At 46.3% G+C, this 23969-nt stretch overlaps 2 protein-coding genes across 4 annotated transcripts in view; both read left to right on the forward strand.

Annotated features, from left to right (window-relative positions):
* Positions 1–13492, forward strand: part of IFT52 (intraflagellar transport 52) — a 56420-nt gene extending 42928 nt beyond the window's left edge. For all 3 annotated transcript variants that reach the window (XM_016937943.3, XM_001149852.5, XM_054674774.2), the window contains 4 exons: positions 2256–2343; positions 3475–3583; positions 8834–8979; positions 13201–13492. In XM_016937943.3, the coding sequence (XP_016793432.1) occupies positions 2256–2343; positions 3475–3583; positions 8834–8979; positions 13201–13248 (391 nt within the window). In that variant the 3' untranslated portion in view covers positions 13249–13492. The remainder of the gene's footprint in view (positions 1–2255; positions 2344–3474; positions 3584–8833; positions 8980–13200) is intronic.
* A 5232-nt stretch (positions 13493–18724) lies between these two features.
* On the forward strand, positions 18725–19238 carry LOC739021 (large ribosomal subunit protein uL15-like). Its single transcript, XM_054674405.2, has one exon. It carries the CDS (start codon positions 18753–18755, stop codon positions 19194–19196), a length of 444 nt encoding a protein of 147 aa, XP_054530380.1. The 5' UTR covers positions 18725–18752; the 3' UTR covers positions 19197–19238.
* Positions 19239–23969: the final 4731 nt, after the last annotated feature.

Below are 23969 nucleotides of genomic sequence, written 5' to 3' on the forward strand. Positions count from 1 at the left end.
TGAGACTCTGTCTCAAAAAAATAAATAAATAAAAGAGAATTTGGCTGCCTTAGGTGAGCAGTTAATACCAATCAAAAGAAAATTTAAGATTGAAGTAGCTGTAAAGAATGATGAAGACCCTCATTCCCAGGAAATCAATTTCCATCTTTGGACAAATCTCAATACCAGAAACTGATTTAAAAAGAAAAGGTTGGGTGCGGTGGCTCATGCATGTAATCCCATCACTTTGGGAAGCTGAAACAGGAGGACCTCTTGAGGCCAGGGGTTCGAGACCAGCCTGGGCAACATAGTGAGCCCTTGTCCCTACTAAAATTTTTTTTAAAAATTAGCAAGGTATGGTGGTGCACACTCGCTCGTAGTCCTGGCTACTCAGGAGGCTGAGGTAGGATGATTGCTAGCTAGAGTCCAGGAGTTCAGGATTAAAATGAGCTATGATCATACCACTGCACTCCAGCCTGGGTGACAGAGTCAAAATTTATCTCAAAGTAAGTGTTTAGATTGTGGTTTTTGTGCATAAATGAAAAAAAAAATAGAAGAAGAAGAAAAAAGATAAAGCACATAATACTTTAAACATATTGATGCATATGAGTGATATGGGAAGAATAAATTCAAATTTCAAAGTTGGAATTAATATAGGTATTATTATTTTGGAAGGGGAAATCTCAAACCTTTACACTAAATCAAAGAAAAAAATTCAAAATTTCAACCAGTCACCAAAGAAAGTGAAACACTGCATATCTACATGAGTATCTGAAACAGACAGAAACTAGACTAACTGCCATGAAATTAAATTCCATTAAAATATTTCATTGAAATCCCCTTGAAATACGTTAACATATTCTGATCTAAAATGAAAAAAGATTTAACTATGTAATCTATGTAAGTTAGAATGCATATTCTATTTAGAGAGTTGATTAAGTAACATTGATATTATTTTATGAGGTGTTTTTTTTTTTTTTTAACTTTTAAGTTCAGGGGTACAAGTACAGATTTGTTACCTAGGTAAACTTGTGTCATGGGGGTTTGTTGTACAGATTATTTCATCACGCATGTGTTAAGCCTAGTATCCATTAGTTATTTTTCCCGATCCTCTCCCTCCTCCCACCCTCCAACCTTCTATAGGCCCCAGTGTGTATTCTCCCCTATGTGTCTGTGTGCTCTCATCATTTAGCTCCCACTTATAAGGACATGTGGTAGGCTGGGTGCGGTGGCTCATGCCTGTAATCTCAGCACTTTGGGAGACTGAGGCGGGTGGATCACGAGGTCAGGAGTTCAAGACCAGCCTGACCAACATGGTGAAACCCATCTCTACTAAAAATACAAAAATTAGCTGGGTGTGGTGGCGCGTGCCTGTAATCCCAGCTACTTGAGAGGCTTAGGCAGGAGAATCACTTGAACCTGGCAGGCAGAGGTTGCAGTGAGCCGAGATCGTGCCACTGCACTCCAGACTAGGTGACAGAGCAAGACTCTGTCTCCAAAAAAAGAGAGAAAAAAAAAAAAAAAAAAGGACATGTGGTATTTGGTTTTCTCTTCCTGTGTTAGTTTGCTAAGGATAATGGCCTCTAGCGCCATCCAAGTCCTTGGCAAAGGACATGATCTCATTCTTTTTTTTTTTTTCTTTTTCTTTCTTTTTTTTTGAGACAGAATTTTTGCTCTCTTGCCCAGGCTGGAGTGCAGTCGCACGATCTCTGCTCACTGTAACCTCCGCCTCTTTGGTTCAAGCGATTTTCCTGCCTCAGCCTCAGCCTCCTGAGTAGCTGGGATTATAGGCGCCAGCCACCACACCCGGCTAATTTTTGTATTTTTAGTAGAGACAAGGTTTCACTATGTTGGCCAGGCTGGTTTCGAACTCTTGACCTCAGGTGATCCACCCACCTCGGCCTCCCAAAGTGCTAAGATTATAGGGGTGAGCCACTGCGTCCAGCCAATCTCATTCTTTTTTATGGCTGCGTAGTATTCATGGTATGTACCACATTTTCTTTATCCAGTCTATCATTGAGGGGCATTTGGGTTGATTCCATGTCTTTGCTATTGTGAATAGTGCTGCAGTGAACATATGCATGCATGTGTCTTTATAATAGAATGATTTATATTCCTTTGGGTGTATACCCAGTAATGGGATTGCTGGGTCCAGTGGTATTTCTAAAAATAGTACTGAACCACTGTATTTCATGGAGAACAACACAGTGTGGTCAGTTAGACGTGCTGAGCTATAGTGTCTTGTACCCTGCTTTTTCGTTTGATTATGAACACAGGGCTCACGAGCAGCTAAATGTGAAACATGAACCACTCCAGCTCATCCAGCCTCAGTTTGAGACGCCGCTGCCAACCCTTCAGCCTGCGGTGAGTAGGTGTGCTTGGGAGATCCCACTGCAGAGCCCCACTGTTGCCCTTATCTTGTCAGCAGGCATTCGCTGTGGTCCCTTCCATGTGCCATTTGTGGCACTCCTTGTGGAGTCATAGTGCTCTGTCTCTAAACATGCATGGACACCAAATTTGTTAATGTTCTATAGAGACTTCCATGTGGTATGCTTCCAAATTGAGGAATCAAGGATGTGGAGCCTTCTGGCTATTAAACATTTCCTATTCTCATCTTGTGGGGTTGGAGGGCATATATGAGATTTCTTGGATAAAAAGGAAGAAAACTTTGTACTGCCATTCCAGGTGTCAGGGCCTGATTCATAACATAATTCTCACAGCCCAGGGGATAGTTATGGTCATGTGTGTAAATAGGTTATTTTTCAACATTTCAGTCCAACATTCAACTTGCCTTTAAAATTACCTTGTCTCACCACATTCTGAAATGTTATGAGCCAGTTAGCTTGATCTTGCTTGGTAGCTTGAAATTGGCCATGGTGAGAGGATTTACATTACAGAAAATGGTAAATGCTACAAAACAGGCCTTCAGTTTTGTTTTGTTTTGAAAGTAGTTAAACATTTACCCGCCTACCATTGGTTCATACCTACAAAATGTGACTCCAGGTTCAATACTTTCTACACTAATCTGCATCTGGTTCTCCAAATAACTTCCATCCCTAAAAACTTATGATTAAATGAGAAACAAGTTGTACAATCAAATGTTCAACACAAACCTAAGCCCCAAGCTTTGTGTCATCGTTCTGAGTTAATTAGCATTGGTATGTCAGCTTGGTCAGTTTAGTGGTAATTAGAGCTGGTTCCACTTGGTTGTTTACAGTGGGCTAATAATCTTTCTTGGTATGGGTCTAATGGGTGAGGGTAGACGAGGTGATGGGAGTTTGGGTATTTCATCCTCAGGGAAGAGCCGAGTTACTGTTCTGTAGGGGTTTCCATGTGGTGTGGTTCCCAACTGAGGAATTAAGGATGTGAACTTCCTTATTCTCCTTGTGTCTTATCACTGTTAGTTATGACTTTGGACAAGCTCTTTCTTGAGAGACTTTATTTCCTTTACCTTATCCTCCCTCATTTCTAAATAATGACTTTATTTCCTTTTAGGTTTTTCCTCCCAGTTTCCGGGAGTTACCACCTCCTCCTCTGGAGCTATTTGATTTAGATGAAACGTTCTCCTCCGAGAAGGCACGGCTGGCTCAGATTACCAATAAGTGTAAGTTTGGCGAACTTTTTTTTTTTTTGAGACAGAGTTTCACTCTTGTTGCCCAGGCTGGAGTGCAATGGTGCGATCTCGGCTCACTGCAACCTCTGTCTCCCAGGTTCAAGCGATTCTCCTGTCTCAGCCTCCCGAGTAGCTGGGATTACAGGCATGCGCCACCACGCCCAGCTAATTTTTGTATTTTTAGTAGAGACGGGGTTTCATCATATTAGTCAGGCTGGTCTCGAACTCCTGACCTCAGGCGATCAGCCCGCCTCGGCCTCCCAGAGTACTGGGATTACAGGCGTGAGCCACCATGCCTGGCCTAAGTTTGGCCAACTTTTAAACTTTGTTTTCTCTTATGAGTTTTATTTAATCATGAATTTCTGAGAAATGCTATGAGAGACAGCTTAGAGTTTGTTTAGGGAAAACAAAATATGAATAGGAGTATAAACTTACCATTCTTATTTATGTCATGTAAATAATGTTGGTTGTTCTTCTCGAGGCTATTTAGTTCAGTGAATTAGAACATAGTGCCAAGCAGAAAGCCAAAGGTCTCAGCTTTGATCCCTGTGAGTCCTTAGTTCTGACCTATTGAGAGACCATAGAATTAATCTTGACCCTGGCTGCCACTTAGCAAATCTCAGTCAGTGGTCATAGGAGCAGCTAAATAAGGAAATTGAGTAAGGCCCAAAGAATGATAGAAACTTCAAATTGGACAGGATCTGAGAGAGAGCCAAGGGTGCCCACCTTGACATGTGGATGAAGAAATGAGGCCCCAGGCCACACAGCTCCACGGTGAGTGGTCCTCCTGACTTTTGGTCTGGGGCTGCTCCTGACATGAATTGCCTCCAACACAGCAAATGGGTCTGCACATATATGCTCAGAGGCATAAAATTAACCATCCACTTTGAGGCAGTGACCCCACTCCTGGGAGTCTAATCTAAGGAGATTATTTTTTTTTTTTTTGAGACAAAGTTTCACTCTTGTCGCCCAGCCTTGGGTGCAATAGTGCTATCTCAGCTCAAGGTAACCTCCGCCTCCTGAGTTCAAGCGATTCTCCTGCCTCAGCCTCCCAAGTAGCTGGGATTACAGGTGCCCACCGCCACGCATGGCTAATTTTTGTGTTTTTAGTAGAGATGGGGTTTTACCATGTTGGCCAAGCTGGTCTAAAACTCCAGACCTCAGGTGATCCACCCGCCTCAGCCTCCCAAAGTGCTGGGATTACAGGCATGAGCCACCACGTCCGGCCAACTTCTACACTATTTATTTTAAAAATACAATAAACTCGGGAGGCTGAGGTAGGAGGATCGCTTGAACTTAGGAATTTAAGACCAGTCTGGGCAACATAGCAAGACCCTGTCTCTAAAAATATATTTTAAAAAAATAACAATTTTTAAAAATAGAAAAAAACTATAAATTTGGGAATAGCTTTAATGTCCACTAGCAGAGTAATGGTCTTAAAATGCGTCACATTCATTTGGTAGGAGAATATGTAGTCATTATAAAAGAGGTTCACAAAGGCTAGGGAATGACACATATGACACAGACAGAATTTAAGAGAGAATCCTGAATGAAGAAAGCAAGATATAAAACTGCATGTACAAGAGGATACCAGCTATGTCAGTAACATCTGTATGTGCCCAAAGCCGAGAAAGAAGTATGCAAAATGGAAACAGTTCAGTGTAAACGAAGACCTTTACTGCATCTCTCTTCTGTGGCAGGCATTGCTGTGGGTCCTGGGCAGTCAAAAATGAGCAGGACATAGTGATGAGTCCAGGAGGAATCACAGAACGGTGAAGAAGCAGCTTTGACTTGGCATTTCTGTTTCTAGCAACTGTCCTATGGAAATCCTTGTAGAAATGCAAAACCAAAAAGATATAGATATTAATTATAGCATTCAAAAAATTGGAAACAGTCTAATGGTCCATCCATCATTAGTGGGATTGGTTAAAAAGAGTATGAAATAAGCCTGGGTCACATAGACCCCATCTCTACAAAAAAAAAAAAAATTGCCTGGGCACGGTGGATCATGCCTATAATCTGAACACTTCAAAAAGCCAAGGCAGGAGGATCAGTTGAGGCTGGGATTTCAAGACCAGCTTGGACAACATAATGAGACCTTGTCTCAAAAAACAAAAAGGCTGGGTGCAGTGGCTCACGCCTGTAATCCCGGCACATTGGGAGGCCAAGGTGGGCAGATCACCTGAGGTTGGGAGTTCAAGACCAGCCTGACCAACATGGAGAAACCCCTTCTGTACTAAAAATACAAAATTAGCTGGGTGTGGTGGCGCATGCCTGTAATCCCAGCTACTGGGGAGGCTGAGGCAGGAGAATCGCTTGAACCCAGGAGTTGGAAGTTGCAGTGAGCCGAGATAGTGTCATTGCACTCCAGCCTGGGCAACAAGAGCGAAACTCCATCTAAAAAAAAAATTTTTTTTAAGTAGCCAGGTGTGGTGATGCATTTCTATATTCCTAGCTACTTGGAAGGCTGAGGTGGGAGGATCACTTGGGCCCAAGAGTTGGAGGCTGCAGTGAGCTATGATACACCTTGCACTCCAGCCTAGGTGACAAAGGACCCTGTTTCTGAAAAATAAATAAATAGAAACAAAATAGAATATTACATACCTGTTAAAAGAAAAATGTAGCCTGGGTGCGATGGCTCACACCTATAATCCCAGCAATTTAGGAGGCTGAGGCAAGAGGATCACTTGAGACCAGCCTGGGCAACACTGTGAGACCTCTTCTCTATAGAAGAATAAACAAAATTAGCCGGGCATGGTGGCTCACTCCTGTAGTACCAGCTACTCAGGAGGCCCAGGTGGGAGGATTGCTTGAGCCTAGGAAGTCAAAGCTGCGGTGAGCTAAGATTGTGCCACTGCCCTCCAACCTGGTTGACAGAGCGAGACCCTGTCTCAGAAAAGAAAAGGCCAGGCGCAGTGGCTCATGCCTGTAATCCCAGCACTTTGGGAGGCCGAGGCGGGTGGATCACAAGGTGAGGAGTTTGAGACCAGCCTGGCCAAGATGGTAAAACCCTGTCTCTACTAAAAATAAAAATAAAAAAATTAGCCAGGCGTGGTGGCAGGTGCCTGTAATCCCAGCTGCTTGGGAGGCTGAGGCAGGAGAATTGCTTGAATTCGGGAGGTGGAGGTTGCAGTAAGCCAAAATCACACCACTGTGCTCCAGTCTGGGTGACAGAGTGGGACTCCGTCTGAAAAAACAAAAAAAATTTAAAAAATGCAGGGCATAAACTTTGATTCGGAATGTCCATAATACATCATTAAATGATGAAGTCAACTTAGAAAACTATTCTAGTTTGATCCCATTTTTGTGAAAACTTACATTTACACACAGAAGCATACATAGCAATAATAATTCTAGGTAGTTGGTGGCAGTAGAACTAGGATGAAACATTGATACAGCTGTGGGTTTGAATGTCTTAGTAAAAAACATACATTTCTATCAAAACTTAAAATGCAAATCAGAGGGAGAATAAATTAATTACAGCCGGGCTCAGTGGCTCATGCCTATAAGCCCAGCACTTTGGGAAGCCAAAGCAGGTGGATTGCTGGAGCTCACGAGTTCGAGACCAGCTTGGGCGACATGGTGAAACCCCGTCTGAAATACAAAAAATCAGCCAGGCGTGGTGGTACACACCTGTAGTCCAAGCTACTTGGGAGGCTGAGGTGGGAGGATGGTTTGAGCCCAGGAGGCGGAAGTTGCAGTGAGCTGAAATCATGCCACTGCACTCCAGCCTGGGTGATAGAGCCAAACCTTGTCTCAAAAAAAAAAAAAAAAAAAAGGAAGAAAGAAATTACAGTATAATGTGAGAAGGGCAGTAATGGCTGTCTATCCTACACGTAGGGCTCCAGAGGATGGCTTCACAGAGCTATGTTGTTGGTGGAATTATGGGTGATTTTTTTCTTTAATTTTCTTTCTATAATATTGTTTGTTTTTTGGGGTTTGGTTTTGTTTTGTTTTGTTTTGAGACCTAGTTTTGCTCTTGTTGCCCAGGCTGGAGTGCAGTGGCACGATCTTGGCTCACCACAGCCTCAGCTCACCGCAACCTCTGCCTCCCGGGTTCAAGCGATTCTCCTGCCTCAGCCTTCCTGAGTAGCTGGGATTATAGGCATGCACCACCACGCCCGGCTAATTTTGTATTTTTAGTAGAGATAGGGTTTCTCCATGTTGGTCAGGCTGGTCTCGAACTCCCGGCCTCAGATGATCCACCTGCCTCAGCCTCCCAAAGTGCTGGGATTACAGATGTGAGCCACCACGCCCAGCCTTGTTTTGTTTTTGAGACGGAGTCTTGCTCTGTCCCCCAGGCTGGAGTGCAATGGCGTAATCTCAGCTCACTGCAACCTCCGCCTCCCAGGGTTAAGCAATTCTCCTACCTCAGCCTCCCGAGTAGCTGGGATTACAGGTGCGCACCACCATGCCCAGCTAATTTTTTTGTATTTTTAGTAGAGACAGGGTTTCACCATGCTGGCCAGGCTGGTCTCGAACTCCTGACCTCGTGATCCGCTCACCTTGGCCTCCCAAAGTGCTGGGATTACAGGCGTGAGCCTTCACGCTCGGCTGTTTTGTTTTGTTTTGTTTGAGATGGAGTCTGTTCTGTTGCCCGGGCTGGAGTGCAGTGGCGCAATCTCTGTTCACTGCAACCTCCATCTCCCCAGTTGAGGTGATTTTCCTGCCTCAGCCTCCCAAGTAGCTGGGATTACAGGCCTGCATCACCACATCTGGCTAATTTTTGTATTTTTAGTAGAGATGGGGTTTTGCCATGTTGGCCAGGCTGATCTTGAACACCTGACCTCAAGTGATCTACCTGCTTCAGCCTTCCAAAGTGCTGGGATTACAGGCATGAGCCACCACGCCCAGCCAATACAATATTGTTTTAGTAAATGCTATTTTTAATTACCCATATGCTTCTCTATAGTCATCTTTGTTGCATTCAGGGAATGATAATTTGATTTCCTACTGTTGCACCTGTTCTTTCTAATGTAGGAATACTAGATCTGAGGAATAGGAAAGCCAGTACCAGTCCAGTTTTATTCTGATTAGGAGTGCTTTTATTATAAAAGCAGCACATTAGAGAGCTCTAGGGTTTTTCAGTGTTGAAATCCTGTAGTCACATTACTTTAGGAAGAGGTGAGTGATCTTAGGAAATGTGGAAACATGACAGGGCATACCTGAAACACACTAAGTCTGTACTTTGGGAAGGGCAGAAGTTAAGAATTAATCTAACTACTACTCCAACTGTCTTAGGTACTGAAGAAGACCTGGAATTCTATGTCAGGAAGTGTGGTGATATTCTTGGAGTAACCAGTAAACTACCAAAGGACCAACAGGATGCCAAACATATCCTTGAGCACGTCTTCTTCCAAGTGGTGGAGTTCAAGAAATTGAACCAGGTACAGAGCCTACAAGGCACAGTGTAGTGGGAGCCCCTCCAGTACTGGTATCTTCCATGGACTGTGCTTGCCATGTTTTATGATGTTGATTCAGCCTGTAAATATTTATTAAGCATCTACTAGGTGAACAAAACAGACAATAAACCCTGTACTTATGGAACCTATATACTAGCTGGAGGATGTAGACAATAAGCAGTAAACGTAAGTGAGTCACATAGGATGCTAGAAAATGGTAAGTGCTTTGGTATAAAAGAAGTGGAGGCTGGGCGCAGTGGCTCACGCCTGTAATCCCAACACTTTGGGAGGCTGAGGTAGGCAGATCACCCGAGGTCAGGAGTTCGAGACCAGCCTGACCAACATGGTGAAACCCCCTCTCCACTAAAAATACAAAAATTAGCCAGGCATCATGGTGCGTGCCTGTAATCCCAGCCACTCAGGAGGCTGAGGCAGATGAATCACTTGAACCCAGAAGGCGGAGGTTGTGGTGAGCTGAGATCGTGCCGTTGCACTCCAGCCTGGGCAACAGTGAGACTCTGTCTCAAGAAAAAACAAAAAAACAAAACAAACAAAAAAAAAAAACAGCTGGGTGTGGTGGCTCACACCTGTAATCCCAGCACTTTGGGAGGCCGAGGCAGGTGGTTCAGCTGAGGTCAGGAGTTTGAGACCAGCCTGGCCAACATGGTGAAACTCCATCTCTACTAAAAATATAAAAATTAACCAGGCGTGGTGGTGCACGCCTGTAATCCCAGCTACTAGGGAGGCCGAGGCAGGGGAATCTCTTGAACCCAGGAGGCGGAGGTTGCAGTGAGCCAAGATGGCACCACTGCACTCCAGCCTGGGTAAGAGAGTGAGACTGTCTCAAAAAAAAAAAATATATAGAGCTGGGTAAGAGGAATCAAGTGTGCTGAGTGTGGCCATGATGACTGGTGAGTATTAAATAGGGAGATCAGGGTGGGTTTCATTGCAAAGTTGTATTGGAGCAAAGATTTGAAGGTGTTGAGAGACTTAGCCATGCAGATATCTGGGGGAGGAGTGTCCCAGGCAGAGGGGAGACGTGTGCAAAGTTCCTAAGGCTGGGCTGTGCCTGGTATGCTTGACGAACAGCAGTGATGCCAGTGTGACAAGAGAACAGAGGAAAGGACAGAGCAGTAGAACATGAGGTGATCACCTTATGTAAGAAATCATCTTTCTCAGGCCGGGCACCGTGGCCCACACCTGTAATCCCAGCAATTGGGAGCCCAAGGCGGGCAGATCACAAAGTCAAGAGATTGAGACCATCCTGGCCAACATGGTGAAACCCCATCTCTACTAAAAATACAAAAATTAGCTGGGCGTGGTGGTGCATGCCTGTAGTCCCAGCTCCCATACTTGGGAGGCTGAGACAGGAGAATTGCTTGAACCTGGGAGGCGGAGGTTACAGTAAGCCAAGACCACACCACTGCAGTCCATCCAGCCTGGCGACAGAGCAAGACTCTGTCTCAAAAAAAAAAAAAAAAGAAATCATCTTTCTCTGACTGAGGACCAAGAACTTTAAAATTATCCCTGGCCTTCTTTTTTCCATTCCTTGACAGGATTTCAAAAATTGAATGCCCAACCAGCTTTGGTAAATAGGCATTCATACACTACTGATGGAGAATAAGTTGGTTCCACTTGTCTGGAGATATTTTTATAATACTGTTGAAAAGCCCTAAAATGTATATACCGTTGACCCATTCTAATCTTCAGAATTTGTTTTAATAATATAATTCGGAATATGTACAGATTTATCAACCAGGATTCTCAGTGCCACATTATTTTATAGAAGAAAAATCTTCATCAATAGGGAACTGGTTAAGTATCCTAGGGTACATCCATAAGATAAAAAATGTTTTTAAAAATGTTTGGCCGGGAATGGTGGCTCACGCCTGTAATCCCAGCACTTTGGGAGGCTGAGGCGGGTGGATCACGAGGTCAGGAGTTCAAGACTAGCCTGACCAACATGGTGAACCCTCCTCTCTACTAAAAATACAAAAATTAGCCAGGTGTGGTGGCGTGCACCTGTAGTCCCTGCTACTCAGGAGGCTGAGGCAGGAGAATTGCTTGAACCCGGGAGACAGAGGTTGGCAGTGAGCCGAGAACGTGCCATTGCACTCCAGCCTGGGAGACAGAGTGAGACTCTATCTCAAAAAAATAAATAAAAAATAAAAATAAAATGTTTAAGGACTTGGGCCAGGCGCTGTGGCTCACATCTGTAATCCCAACACTTTGGGAGGCTGAGGTGGGCGGATCACTTGAGGTCAGGAATTCGAGACCAGCCTGCCCAACATGGTGGTGCATGCCTGCTTGAACCTGGGAGGCGGAGGTTGCAGTGAGCCAAGATTGCACCACTGTACTCCAACCTGGGCAACAGAGTAAGACTCAAAAAAAAAAGTTTAAGGACTTGGGAATACATTCGTGATACAGTAAATATGTGGTGGGGAGAGACTAAAGAACAGTATATAGAGAGATTCTACTTTCTTTACAGAATACAATACACACATAGAATTATTTTGCATAATAAAAAAATAACATAAAGATATTTATCCCTGGGGCCCAGTGCGGTGGCTCACGCCTGTAATTAATCCCAGCACTTTGGGAGGCCAAGGCAGGTGGATCATGAGGTCAGGAGATCGAGACCATACTGGCTAACACAGTGAAACCCCGTCTCTACTAAAAATACAAAAAATTAGCCGGGCGTGTTGGCGGGTGCCCATAGTCCCAGCTACTCAGGAGGCTGAGGCAGGAGAATGGTGTGAACCCGGGAGGCAGAGCTTGCAGTGAGCTGAGATCATGCCACTGCACTCCAGCCTGGGTGACAGAGTAAGACTCTGTTCCCCCCCCCAAAAAAGATACTTATCCTTGGGCTGGGCACAGTGGCTCACGCTTGCAATCCCAGCACTTTGGGGGGCCAAGGTAGGTGAATCATTTAAGCCCAGGAGTTCTAGTCCAGCCTGGGCAACAGAAACTCCACATCCATAAAAAAATTCAAAAATTAGCCAGGTGTGGTGGTGTGCACCTGTAGTCCCAGCTACTTGGGAGGCTGAGGTGGGAGGATCATCTGAGCCTGGGGAGGTTGAGGTTGCAGTGAGCGGTGATCGTGCCACTGCACTCCATCCAGGGTGATAGAGTGAGACCCTGTCTTAAAAAAAAAAAAAAAAGATAGTGTTTAATTTTTATTTTCCTTCTTTATTAAAATTTCTATAGTGGGCCAGGCGCGGTGGCTCACGCCTGTAATCCCAGCACTTTGGGAGGCCGAGGCAGGAGGATCATGAGGTCAGGAGATCGAGACCATCCTGGCTAACATGTGAAACCCCGTCTCCACTACAAATACAAAAAAAAATTAGCCGCACGTGGTGGCGGGCACCTGTAGTCCCAGCTACTCGGGAGGCTGGGGCAGCAGAATGGCATGAACCTGGGAGGCAGAGCTTGCAGTGAGCCGAGATCACGCCACTGCACTCCAGCCTGGGTGACAGAGCGAGACTCGTCTCAAAAAAAAAAAAAATTCTATAGTGACTGTGTCACTTTTGCAGCAAAAAAAGAGTGTTTTGTTGTTTAAGCAGGCAAAATTCAAGCTTAGGATTTCAGATGCTGAGTGGAAAGACCAATTAGGTTCTGAGCCTCTCCTGGAAGGAAGCTGGCTGTGCCGGATGCTCATTTGGCAGTGTTTTACTCTCCACGTCTAGCATGGTGCTGGAGGCTGGGGCCATAGCAGTGAACAAGATGATTGCGGTCCTTGCTGTGCCTCTCAGAGCTCTGTGTAGTGGGAGACGGAAGTGTATGGGCAGTTACCGTGGTCTAAGTGCCATCCATGAAGGGAACCCAGAGATGAGGGTTTTGATGTGGCTGCTCAGCAGTGAATGATGGGATGGGAGGTCAGGTAGGTTCCCAGCAGTACTCACTCTGGTGGCATGCTAGGACAGACACCCAAGGCCAATATAAGAAGTCTGGTGTGGTCTTTGCACCAGTGCTTTCAACTCTGTTACTCATCATGGTGGGTGGTGGGCAGTGGTCACAAGCCCTGCCATGGTAGGGCAAAAGGATCAAAATTTGATCCTTGGGTTGGATTCAGCCCTAAAGCCAGATATTACGTATATGTCCTAATTAATAAAGATTCAGAATCTCTAAATTCCAAAGCACTGAAGAGTTTACATTTCAGGCTTTATACTGAAATACTAAAATTCTGTGTCTTATTCTCTCATCCAGGAACATGACATCGATACAAGTGAAACAGCATTCCAGAACAATTTCTGAAGACCATGCCTCTTGAAGCTTTTTCTGCCTCCTGATTCTCTCTTTGTAAACTATTTTCAAATTGTTTTTCAACTCCTTATCAAAATTGTTTATACAGTCTTTCCTCCATGAGCTCTGGAAGGTATATGCATCTTCTGTAATACTCAGATAGGTATAAGATTTTTCACAAAATCCTTATGTAAGATACATTCCATTTTTAAAAATTAAATGTATGGTTGCATCTGTCTTTTTATACCCTATGAAACAGTCTTGAATTTTTTTTCTCAACCCCAGTTCTGGATTCGAGTCTTTTATCAAAGACATAATTAACTCTCAAGCTTGTTGTAAATACTGTACAGCTTTCTGGACCGGTTGAAAGGATACAACAGTGGCTGGACACGGTGGCTCACTCATGTAATCCCAGCACTTTGGGAGGCCGAGGCGGGCGGATCATTTGAGGTCAGGAGTTCAAGACCAGCCTGGCCAACATGGTGAAACCTGTCTCTACTAAAAATACAAAAATTAGCCAGGTGTGGTGGCATGTGCCTGTAATCCCAGCTACTTGGGAGGCTGAGACAGGAGAATCACTTGAATCTGGGAGGCAGAGGTTGCAGTGAGCCGAGATCACGCCACTACACTCCAGCCTGGGTGACAGTGAGACTCTGTCTCAAAAAAAGAAGGGGGGGATGGGAGGCTAGGTGCAGTGGCTCATGCCTGTAATCCCAGCACTTTGGGAGGCCGAGTTGGGTGGATCACGAGGGCAGGAGATCGAGACCATCCTGGCTAACATGGTGAAACCCCATCTCTACTAAAAGTACAAAAAATTAGCTGGGCATGGTGGCACACACCTGTAGTCCCAGCTACTTGGGAGGGTGAGGCAGGAGAATCACTTGAACCTGGGAGGCGGAGGTTGCAGTAAACTGAGATCACACCACCACATACCAGTCTGGGTGTCAGAGCAAGACTCTTGTCTCAAAAAAAAAAAAAAAAAAGGATACAGAACTTAACCCATAGTCTGTTTACCCCACTGTACCTAAAGAAAAAGATAAAAGAGTAGATAGATACCTTCCTTATATAGATCTCATCCCTTCATCTCCCAGTTGCCCATAGGACACAACCATGTAGAGCAAGCTTGTCCAACCCGCAGCTGCAGCTCAGGACGGCTTTGAATGTGGCCTAAAACAAATTTGTAAACTTTTTTTTTTTTTTTTTGAGACGGAGTCTCGCTCTGTCACCCACGCTGGAGTGCAGTGGCGCGATCTCGGCTCACTGCAAGCTCTGCCTCCTGGGTTCACACCATTCTCCTGCCTCAGCCTCTCCGAGTAGCTGGGACTACAGGCGCCCGCCACCACGCCCGGCTAATTTTTAGTATTTTTAGTAGAGACGGGGTTTCACCGTGGTCTCGATCTCCTGACCTCATGATCCGCCCGCCTCAGCCTCCCAAAGTGCTGGGATTACAAGCGTGAGCCACCGTGCCCGGCCTACAAATTTGTAAACTCTTAAAACATTATGAGGCCAGGTGCAGTGGCTCATGCTTGTAATCCCAACACTTTGGGAGGCCAAGGTGGGTGGATCACCTGAGGCCAGGAGATAGAGACCAACCTGGCCAACAGGATGAAACCCTGTCCCTACAAAAAATACAAAAATTAGCCAGGTGTAGAGGCCTGGTACGGTGGCTCATGCCTGTAATCCCAGTTCTTTGGGAGGCCGAGGTGGATGGATCACTTGAAGTCAGGAGTTCAAGACAAGCCTGGCCAACATGGCGAAAACCTGTCTCTACTAAAAATACAAAAATTACCCGGGTGTGGTGGTGCAGGCCTATAATCCCAGCTTCTCAGGAGGCTGGGGCAGGACAGTCGCTTGAACCCCAGAGGCAGAGGTTGCGGTGAGCTGAGGTTGTACCACTGCACTCCAGCCTGGGCAACAGAGCAAGACTGTCTCAAAAAAAAAAAAAAAAATTAGCCAGACATGGTCAGGCATAGTGGCTCATACCTGTAGTCCCAGCTACTTGGGAGGCTGAGGTGGGGAAAATCATTGAACCTGGGAGGCAGAAGCTGCAGTGAGCCAAGATCACATAACTGCACTCCAGCCTGGGTGACAGAGCAAGACTGTCAAAAAAAAAAAAATTAAGAGATAGATGTGTTTTTTTTTTTTTTTTAAGAAGGAGTCTCGCCCTTTCGCCCAGGCTGGAGTGCAGTGGCGCTATCTTGGCTCACTGCAAACTCCGCCTCCCAGGTTCATGCCATTCTCCTGCCTCAGCCTCCAAAGTAGCTGGGACTACAGGCACCCATCACCATGCCTGGCTAATTTTTTGTATTTTTAATAGAGACGAGGTTTCACCGTGCTAGGCAGGATGGTCTCGATCTCCTGACCTCATGATCCACCCGCCTCGGCCTCCCAAAGTGCTGGGATTACAGGTGTGAGCCACCGCACCCGGCCATTATTATTTTTTTAGCTCATCAGCCATTGTTAGTGTATTTTGTGTGACCCAAGACAATTCTTCCAATGTTGCCCAGGGTAGCCAAAAGATTAGATACTCCTGATTTAGAAGCTGAGCCTGGGGAACAAAAGTGAAAGTCCATCTCTACAAAAATGAAAATTAGCCAGGTATAGTGGCACACACCTGTAGTCCCAGGTTTTTGGGAGACTGAGGTGGGAGGATTGCTTGAGCCCAGGAGTTCAAAGCTGCACTAGCTATGATCATACCACTGCACTCCAGAATGGGCCACCCACGCTTCTTCCCTGTCCTCTGGCTTCCTGAAGCACTCAGTTCTATCATCATCTTGGGTTATAATGTAGGGCCAAATTTAATCATCTGTTCCAAGGAGGCTAGAGGGTATTGTCATGGGACAATGGGAGAGACTGCACCTGTCAGAATGGTGCAGTTGGTGTATAGAAATGCACAGCAGTGTACTGACATACACAGATAACCAGCTTTGGGGAACTCTGAAAGCCAGATGGAAGGTTGCAGAGTCACTGAGGATAGGAGAGGAGAGAAAGGAGAGGAGAGGAGAGGAGGGGAGGGGAGGGGAGGTGGGAGGAAAGGGGGGAGGGGGGAGGGGAGGAGAGGGGAGGAGCAATTCCCATTGCTGCACAATGGGAATAGTTTAGCTGGTGGGTTCTATAAAGATGGGAATGGTAGAAGGATGGTCATTTAGAGAAGAGTTTGATACAACCCCAAGAGCAAATAATAAGGATGTGGACTAAGGTGGTATTATAGGAAAAGTGGCATTTTGAAACACTTTGGTCTGGGTGTTGAAAGTTAGATTGGCAAGATTTGGGGCTTGATTTCCTGGGACAGTGGGGGCAGCTATTAAAAGATGGGGAGTCTAGGCCAGGCACGGTGGCTCATGCCTGTAATCCCAGCAATTTGGGAGGCCGAGACAGGCAGATCACCTGAGATCAAGAGTTCTAGACCAGCCTGGCCAACATGGTGAAACCCCGTCTCTACTAAAAATACAAAAATTAGCCTGGCGTGGTGGCAGGCGCCTGTAATCCCAGCTACTCGGGAGGCTGAGGCGGGAAAATTGCTTGAACCCGGGAAGTGGACGTAGCAGTGAGTCAAGATCATGCCATTGCACTCCAGCCTGGGTAACGAGGGAAACTATTAAAAAAAAGATGGGGAGTCTGAAGGATGAGTGGTTTTGGAGCATAAGAGTCCAGTTGAGACTATGGCAATTAATACAGGTGGAAATAACTAGTAAATGGCTGGAAATCCCTAATTTAGGCTTAGAAAAGATGTCCAGTCTCAAGAGTGGAGTTGTTCATATGGAGTGGTTAATTAAAGTCATGAGAATCATTTGTCAAAGAGTAGTGTTAGAAATTTAAAAGCTTGGGAAGAACAGCTCAAGTCAAATCCTGAGTTTCAAATGATTTCTTCATGGTAAAGCTCTGTTCATAGGCTTCCATTCTCTCCCATACTCAAGCCCTAGTACACGGCTTATTCAGAGTTGCCAGCCAGGGCAGGGCACTGGGGAACGGGGAAGCCACTCCAGGGGCAGAAGAATTTCGGGGCTCTAGCTCAAAGCTGGGAGATAAGCAGCTAGAGGACAGGCCTGGGGAGTGCTGTGGCAGTGTGTTCCAAATACATACCCAAAATGTGTTCAATGATTGTCTCCCAACCCAAATGCTCTTCTCTTATCCTGTGGGCTTGATGCTCCTCCCATTGAGAGGTGGGGTCTCTGTTCCCTCCTCTGAATCTTTGAATCTGGCACCGTGGCAGAAGTGATGCTGGTGACCTCTGAGGCTAGTTCATAAAAGGCTATACAGCTTCTGCCTGGTTATCTTGGAACACAAGCCTCCATGTAAGAAGTCCAAGGCCATGTGGATAGGCCATGTATAGGTGTTCTGGCCAACAGCCAGAGATCTCAGTCTATACCAGCATCTTGGTATAAATCGCTTGCCAAACATGAATGATGATACCTCCAAATGACTCCTGGCCCCAACCATCAAGCACCTCAGCCTTTTGTCATCCCAATTTAGGTCCCAGATGTCATAGAGCAGAGACAAGCCATCCCTGCTGTGTTCTTTGTGAATTCCTGACTCCCAGAATCCATGAATATAATAAAATGGGAGGGAAGGTGTGCCCTCACTGCCATTTTGTTATATTTGTTTTTATTTTTATTTTTGTTTTTTTGTTTTGTTTTGTTTTGTTTTTTGAGACAGGGTCTCATTCTGTCTCCCAGGCTGGAGTGCAGTGACACAATCTCAGCTCACTGCACCCTCCGCCTCCCAGGTTCAAGTGATTCTCCTGCCTCAGCCTCCCCAGTAGCTGGGATTACAGGCACGTGCCAACACACCTGGCTAATTTTTTGTATTTTTAGTAGAGACAAGGTTTCACCATGTTGACCAGGCTGGTCTCAAACTCCTGACCTCAAGTGATCCACCCACCTCGGCCTCCCAAAGCGCTGTGATTACAGGCGTGAGCCACTGCGCCCAGCCTTGTTTTTGATTTTTTTGAGACAGGGTCTTGCTCTGTTGCCCAGGCTGAAGTGCACTGGTGTGATCATAGCTCACTGTAACCTCAACCTCCTGGGCTCAAGCAATCCTCCTGCTTCAGCTTTCCGAGTAACTGGGACTACAGGTGTATGCTACCATACCCAGCTACTTTTTAAAAATGTATTTTAAAATACATTGAGTGGCTGGGCGCAGTGGCTCATGCCCGTAATCCCAGCACTGTGGGAGGCTGAGGGGGGCAGATCACGAGGTCAGGAAATTGAGACCATCCTGGCTAACACGGTGAAACCCCATCTCTACTAAAAAATACAAAAAAATTAGCCGGGCATGGTGGCAGGCGCCTGTAGTCCCAGCTACTTGGGAGGCTGAGGCAAGAGAATGGCGTGAACCCAGGAGGCGGAGCTTGCAGTGAGCGGAGATCGGGCCACTGCACTCCAGCCTGGGCGACAGAGCGAGACTCGTCTCAAAGAAAAAAAAAAAAAAAAAAAAAAAATATATATATATATATATATATATATAGAGAGAGAGAGAGAGAGAGAGTGTGTGTGTCTTTCGTCTGAGCCGCCAAAATGCCATCCAGACTGAGGAAGACCCAGAAACTTCGGGGCCATGTGAGCCATGGCCATGGCTGCATAGGCAAGCTCCAGAAGCACCCCGGAGGCCACAGTAATGCTGGTGGAATGCATCACCACAGGATCAACTTCAACAAATACTACCCAGGTTACTTTGGGAAAGTTGGTATGAGGCATTACCACTTAAAGAGAAACCAGAGTTTCTGCCCAGCTGTCAGCCTTGACAAATTGTGGACTTTGGTCAGTGAGCAGACACAGGTGAATGCTGCTAAAAACAAGCCTGGGGCTGCTCCCCTCATTGATGTGGTGCAATCGGGCTACTACAAAGTTCTGGGAAAGGGAAAGCTCCCAAAGCAGCCTGTCATTGTGAAGGCCAAATTCTTCAGCAGAAGAGCTGAGAAGATTAAGGGTGTCAAGGGGGCCTGTGTCCTGGTGGCTTGAGGCCACATGGAGGGAGGTTCATTAAATGCTAACTACTTAAAAAAAACAAATAGGCCGCGTGCGGTGGCTCACGCCTGTAATCCCAGCACTTTGGGAGGCCGAGGTGGGTGGATCACCTGGTTTGGGAGTTCAAGACCAACCTGACCAACATGGTGAAACCCCGTCTCTACTAAAAATACAAAAAGTTAGCCAGGTGTGGTGGCGCATGCCTGTAATCCCAGCTACTCGGGAGGCTGAGGCAGGAGAATCGCTTGGACCCGGGAGGTGGAGGTTGTGGTGAGCCGAGATCGTGCCATTGCACTCCAGCCTGGGCAACAAGAGTGAAAACTCCGTCTCAAAAAATAAATACAAATTTTAAAAATTATATATATATTTTTTGGGCTGTGGGGAGCTGGGCATAGTGGCTCATGCCTGTAATCCCAGCACTTTGGGAGGCCAAGGCGGGAGGATTGCTTGAGCCCAAAAGTTTGAGACCAGCCTGGGTAACATAGCAAGACCCCATCTCTATTTATTTATTTTTATTTGAGATGAAATTGCAGACATCATAGCACTTTACCCCAAAATAAATAAATATCTATAGAAATAAATATTGCCCAGGCTGGTCTTAAACTCCTAGCCTAAAGCGATCCTCCCACTTTGGCCTCCCAAAATGCTGGGATTACAGGCATGAGTCACTATACCTGGCCTTAAAATGGCAGTTTTAAGCCACTGATTTGGAGTAATTTGTTATACAGCAATAGGTAACTAGAATAAACACCTATAATCTTACAAGGAACTTTTTGGTTCTATCTGAATCTAATCCAACTTCCACTTTCACTTTTCAAAGGGATAACTGAGGCCTAGTTGCGGAAGAGACTGGCAATCTGCCTACTAACCAGGAGTTTCTCCCACCACGCTCTCCTGACCAAGAAGGTGCCTTGGAGGAAGCAAGGCCTGTTCTGCCACAGGGTCAGTAGGCTTTTCGCCTTCATCTATGGATGGTTTGTGGCAAGGATATATTTTTTCTCCCATTTATGTGAAAACTTTGAAACTAATTGTGTGTTCTGTGAATGCTTAGCTCTCTTGAATTGGGGTAATGGTTATTGTTTATAGAGCATAAGCCAAGTTTTATATTCTACAATGCAAACAGGTACCTGTTTCTAAATAAAACTGTTTACATTAAAAAAAAAAAAACACAAAACTTTGAGGGCCGGGCGTGGTTGCTCATGCCTGTAATCCCACCACTTTGGGAGGCCAAGGTGGGCAGATCACTTGAGGCCAGGAGTTCAAGACCAGCCTGGCCAACATGACGAAACCCCGTCTCTACTAAAAATGCAAAAATTATCCAGGTGTGGTGGTGTGCGCCTGTAATCCCAGCTACTCAAGAGGCTGAGGCAGGAGAATCCCTTGAACCCGAGAGACAGAGGTTGCAGTGAGCCAAGATCGCATCACTGTACTCCAGCCTGGGTAACAGAGCAAAACTCCGTCTCAAAAAAAATAAAAAACCCACTTTGAAACAGAAAAGTGTGAAGAATACTACATTAAACACCAGTGTGCCCATCAGACTTTTAAAAATTGTTAATATATTGCCATATATGCTTTCTGTATGTATAATCATTTTTATTTTTATTTTTTTACATGTAGACCTTAAAATCCCAATGTATAGGCCAGGCGCAGTGGCTCACGCCTGTAATCCCAGCACTTTGGGAGGCCAAGGCGGGCAGATCACTTGAGGTCAGGAGTTCAAGACCAGCCTGGCCAACATGGCAAAACCCTGTCTCTACTAAAAATACAAAAATTAGCCGGGTGTGGTGGCGGGCGCCTGTAGTCCCAGCTACTTGGGAGGCTGAGGCAGGAGAATTGTTTGAACCTGGCAGGCGGAGGTTGCGGTGAGCTGAGGTTGTGCCATTGTACTCCAGCCTGGGCGACAGAGCAAGACTCTGTCTCGAAAAAAAAAAAAAAATCCCAATGTATGCATAATCTTTTTTTTTTTTTTTTTGAGATGGAGTCTTGCTCTGTCACCCAGGCTGGAGTGCAGTGGCATAACCTTGGCTTGCTGCAACCTCTGCCTCTCGGGTTCAAGCGATTCTCCTCCTGAGTAACTGGGACTACAGCCATGAGCCACTGACCCTGGCCTGTATAATCAATTTTTTTTTTTAGACAGAGTCTTGCTCTATTGCCCAGGCTGGATGGAGTGCAGTGGCACAATCACTGCAACCTTCGCCTCCTGGGTTCAAGTAATTATCCTTGAGCCTCCCGAGTAGCTGGGATTACAGGCATGCACTACCATGCCGGGCTAATTTTTTGTATTTTTAGTAGAGACAGGGTTTTACTATGTTGGCCAGGCTGGTCTCAAACTCCTGACCTCATGATCCGCCTGCCTCAGCCTCCCAAAGTGCTGGGATTATAGGCGTGAGCCACGTCACCCGGCCCTGTATAATCTTTTTTACCAAACATTTGAAATGAAATTGCAGACAGAATAGTATTTTACCCCTAAATACTTCATTGTATAATGCCATTATCATTTCTATTACCTAATGTTTAATACATATTCACTGTCCCCTAATTGCCCCCAGAATATGTTTTATAGATTTTTTTTTCAAGCCAGGATTTAGTCAGGCTTCACACATTGTATTTGACTGTCTCTTTAAATCCAGAACAGTCTCCCTCTTTTTTTTACAAATGATTTTTTTTTTTTTTTTCAGACAGGGTCTTGCTGTGTTACCCCGGATGGAATACAGTGGCACAATCATAGCTCACTGCAGCCTCAACTTTCTGGACTCAATTGATCCTCCCACCTCAGCCTCCACAGTAGCTGGGACTACAGGCGTGCACCACCATGTCCAGCAAATTCTTTAATTTTTTGTAAAGACAGGGTCTCACTGTGTTGCCCAGGCTGGTCTGGAACTCCTGGGCTCAAGTGATCCTCCCACCTTGCCCTCCCAAAGTATTTGGTTTACAGGCATGAGCCACTCCTCCTGACCAGACACTGATTTTTTGAAAAGATCAAATTAGGGGTCTTGCAGATCATCTCACATTCTGGATTTATCTCATTGCTTCATCATGGTGTCTATTAATTTGTTCCTTTATCTTATTTCCTGTAAACTGAAGTTAGGTCTGAAGGCTTGACTGTGAATTAAACATTTTTGGCAAGAATATTTCATAGGTGGTGATGTCAGATTAGTTTTTATTAGTAAAATTAAGCTTAACTAGCTAAAGTGGTGAGCAGGGGTGTTTTGTTTTGTTTGGTTTTTTGTTTTTTTGAGACGGAGTCTTGCTCTGTCGCCCAGGCTGGAGTGCAGTGGCACAATCTCGGCTCACTGTAACCTCCGCCTCCCAGGTTCACGCCATTCTCCTGCCTCAGCCTCCCGAGTAGCTGGGACTACAGGCGCCCGCTACCACGCCTGGCTAATTTTTTGTATTTTTAGTAGAGACGGGGTTTCACCGTGTTAGCCAGGATGGCCTCGATCTCCTGACCTCGAGATCCGCCCGCCTCGGCCTCCCAAAGTGCTGGGATTACAGGCGTGAGCCACCACGCCCGGCGCAGGGGTGTTTTTAAATTCAAACAAGTGTTCCAACTTCACTCTTAAAAATAAAAAAGCAACGACAACCAAAAACAAAACCAAAAACATATATACCAGTCCTAGCAGGTAACAGTGTAAAAATAACTGGAGATCGCGCCACTGCACTCCAGCCTGGGCAACAGAGCGAGACTCCGTCTCAAAAACAAAAACAAAAACAAACCCCTCTGATCCCCGAGTTTTCTGGGAGACTGATTTGAGTAATAATACAACTCCGGTCTCCCGCACAGCCCGCTCCGCGCGTGAATTACCCTTTCTCTATTGCAATTGCCCTGTCTTGATAATCGGCTGTGTCCAGGCAGAGGGCAAGGTGAAACCCCTTCGGCAACCTTACAGGGCTGCCCTTCCGCAGCTCACAGTCTAATTGCTGAGAGAAATTAACCTAATAATAGTTGCAAACGGAACACCGGGCATGCAGTGTGAGGGGCTGGTCCAGAGCCTCTGACCCACACTGGGAAGTCATGGACGGTTCAGGGGTCGGGGGCGACACAATGTCCGAGGCCTGCGACGTCCCTCCCTTGCTCCCTCTCATCCCTGCGACTTTCTTTCACCCGTCCTCCACACGAACGAGACCACGCCACCGAGAAGAAGCTTCTGGGGCGCGGGGCTGGTTAGAGCCCCAGAGCCTCCGCAGCCCGGCTCCAGGTGTCCCTGCGCACAGGCGCCCCACGGTGACGTCAGGGACGCGACTCCCGCGATGCCCCGCGGGCCGCCTGATCCCAGGCGCGGGCTCAGACTGGGATCTCGGAGTTCCCCTGCGCCCTCCTGACGGTGCAGTCTGGCGGCCCGTGGCGCGGGCGCTGCCATGGAGCATCCTGGAGCCTTTGGCCTCGGTTTACATGGGAGGCCCCTCGAAACAGGGCACGTCACTTGCCCCGGGTCACCTGCGGGCGGCGAGACTCTCGGGTTGACTCCAAGGCCTGACATTCCCCTCCGGTTTTCACGGAGGAGGGTGAGGATGTTGCCAGGAGCTGCCGTAAGGCTGGAGGAGCTTGCGGTTGGGTCCACCCGCCTCTGGACAGGCCTTAGCGTTCACCCGCGGTTTCTCCCTGACTTTGAACCCAAACTCCCTACCCCGCAAGTCCTTCCCTGTTTGATTGCTGAACTGCAAGTGACAGAAGAACTAAGTGTTGGCGAAAGCTGATGCTCCAGAGGGTGCAGAGTAGAGGTCAGGGGTGGGGGCCTCGCCATGGGGTATGTATAATGTAGCCCA

The sequence above is a fragment of the Pan troglodytes genome, chromosome 21 (assembly GCF_028858775.2).
Source record: "Pan troglodytes isolate AG18354 chromosome 21, NHGRI_mPanTro3-v2.0_pri, whole genome shotgun sequence".
Taxonomy (NCBI): Eukaryota; Metazoa; Chordata; class Mammalia; order Primates; family Hominidae; genus Pan; species Pan troglodytes.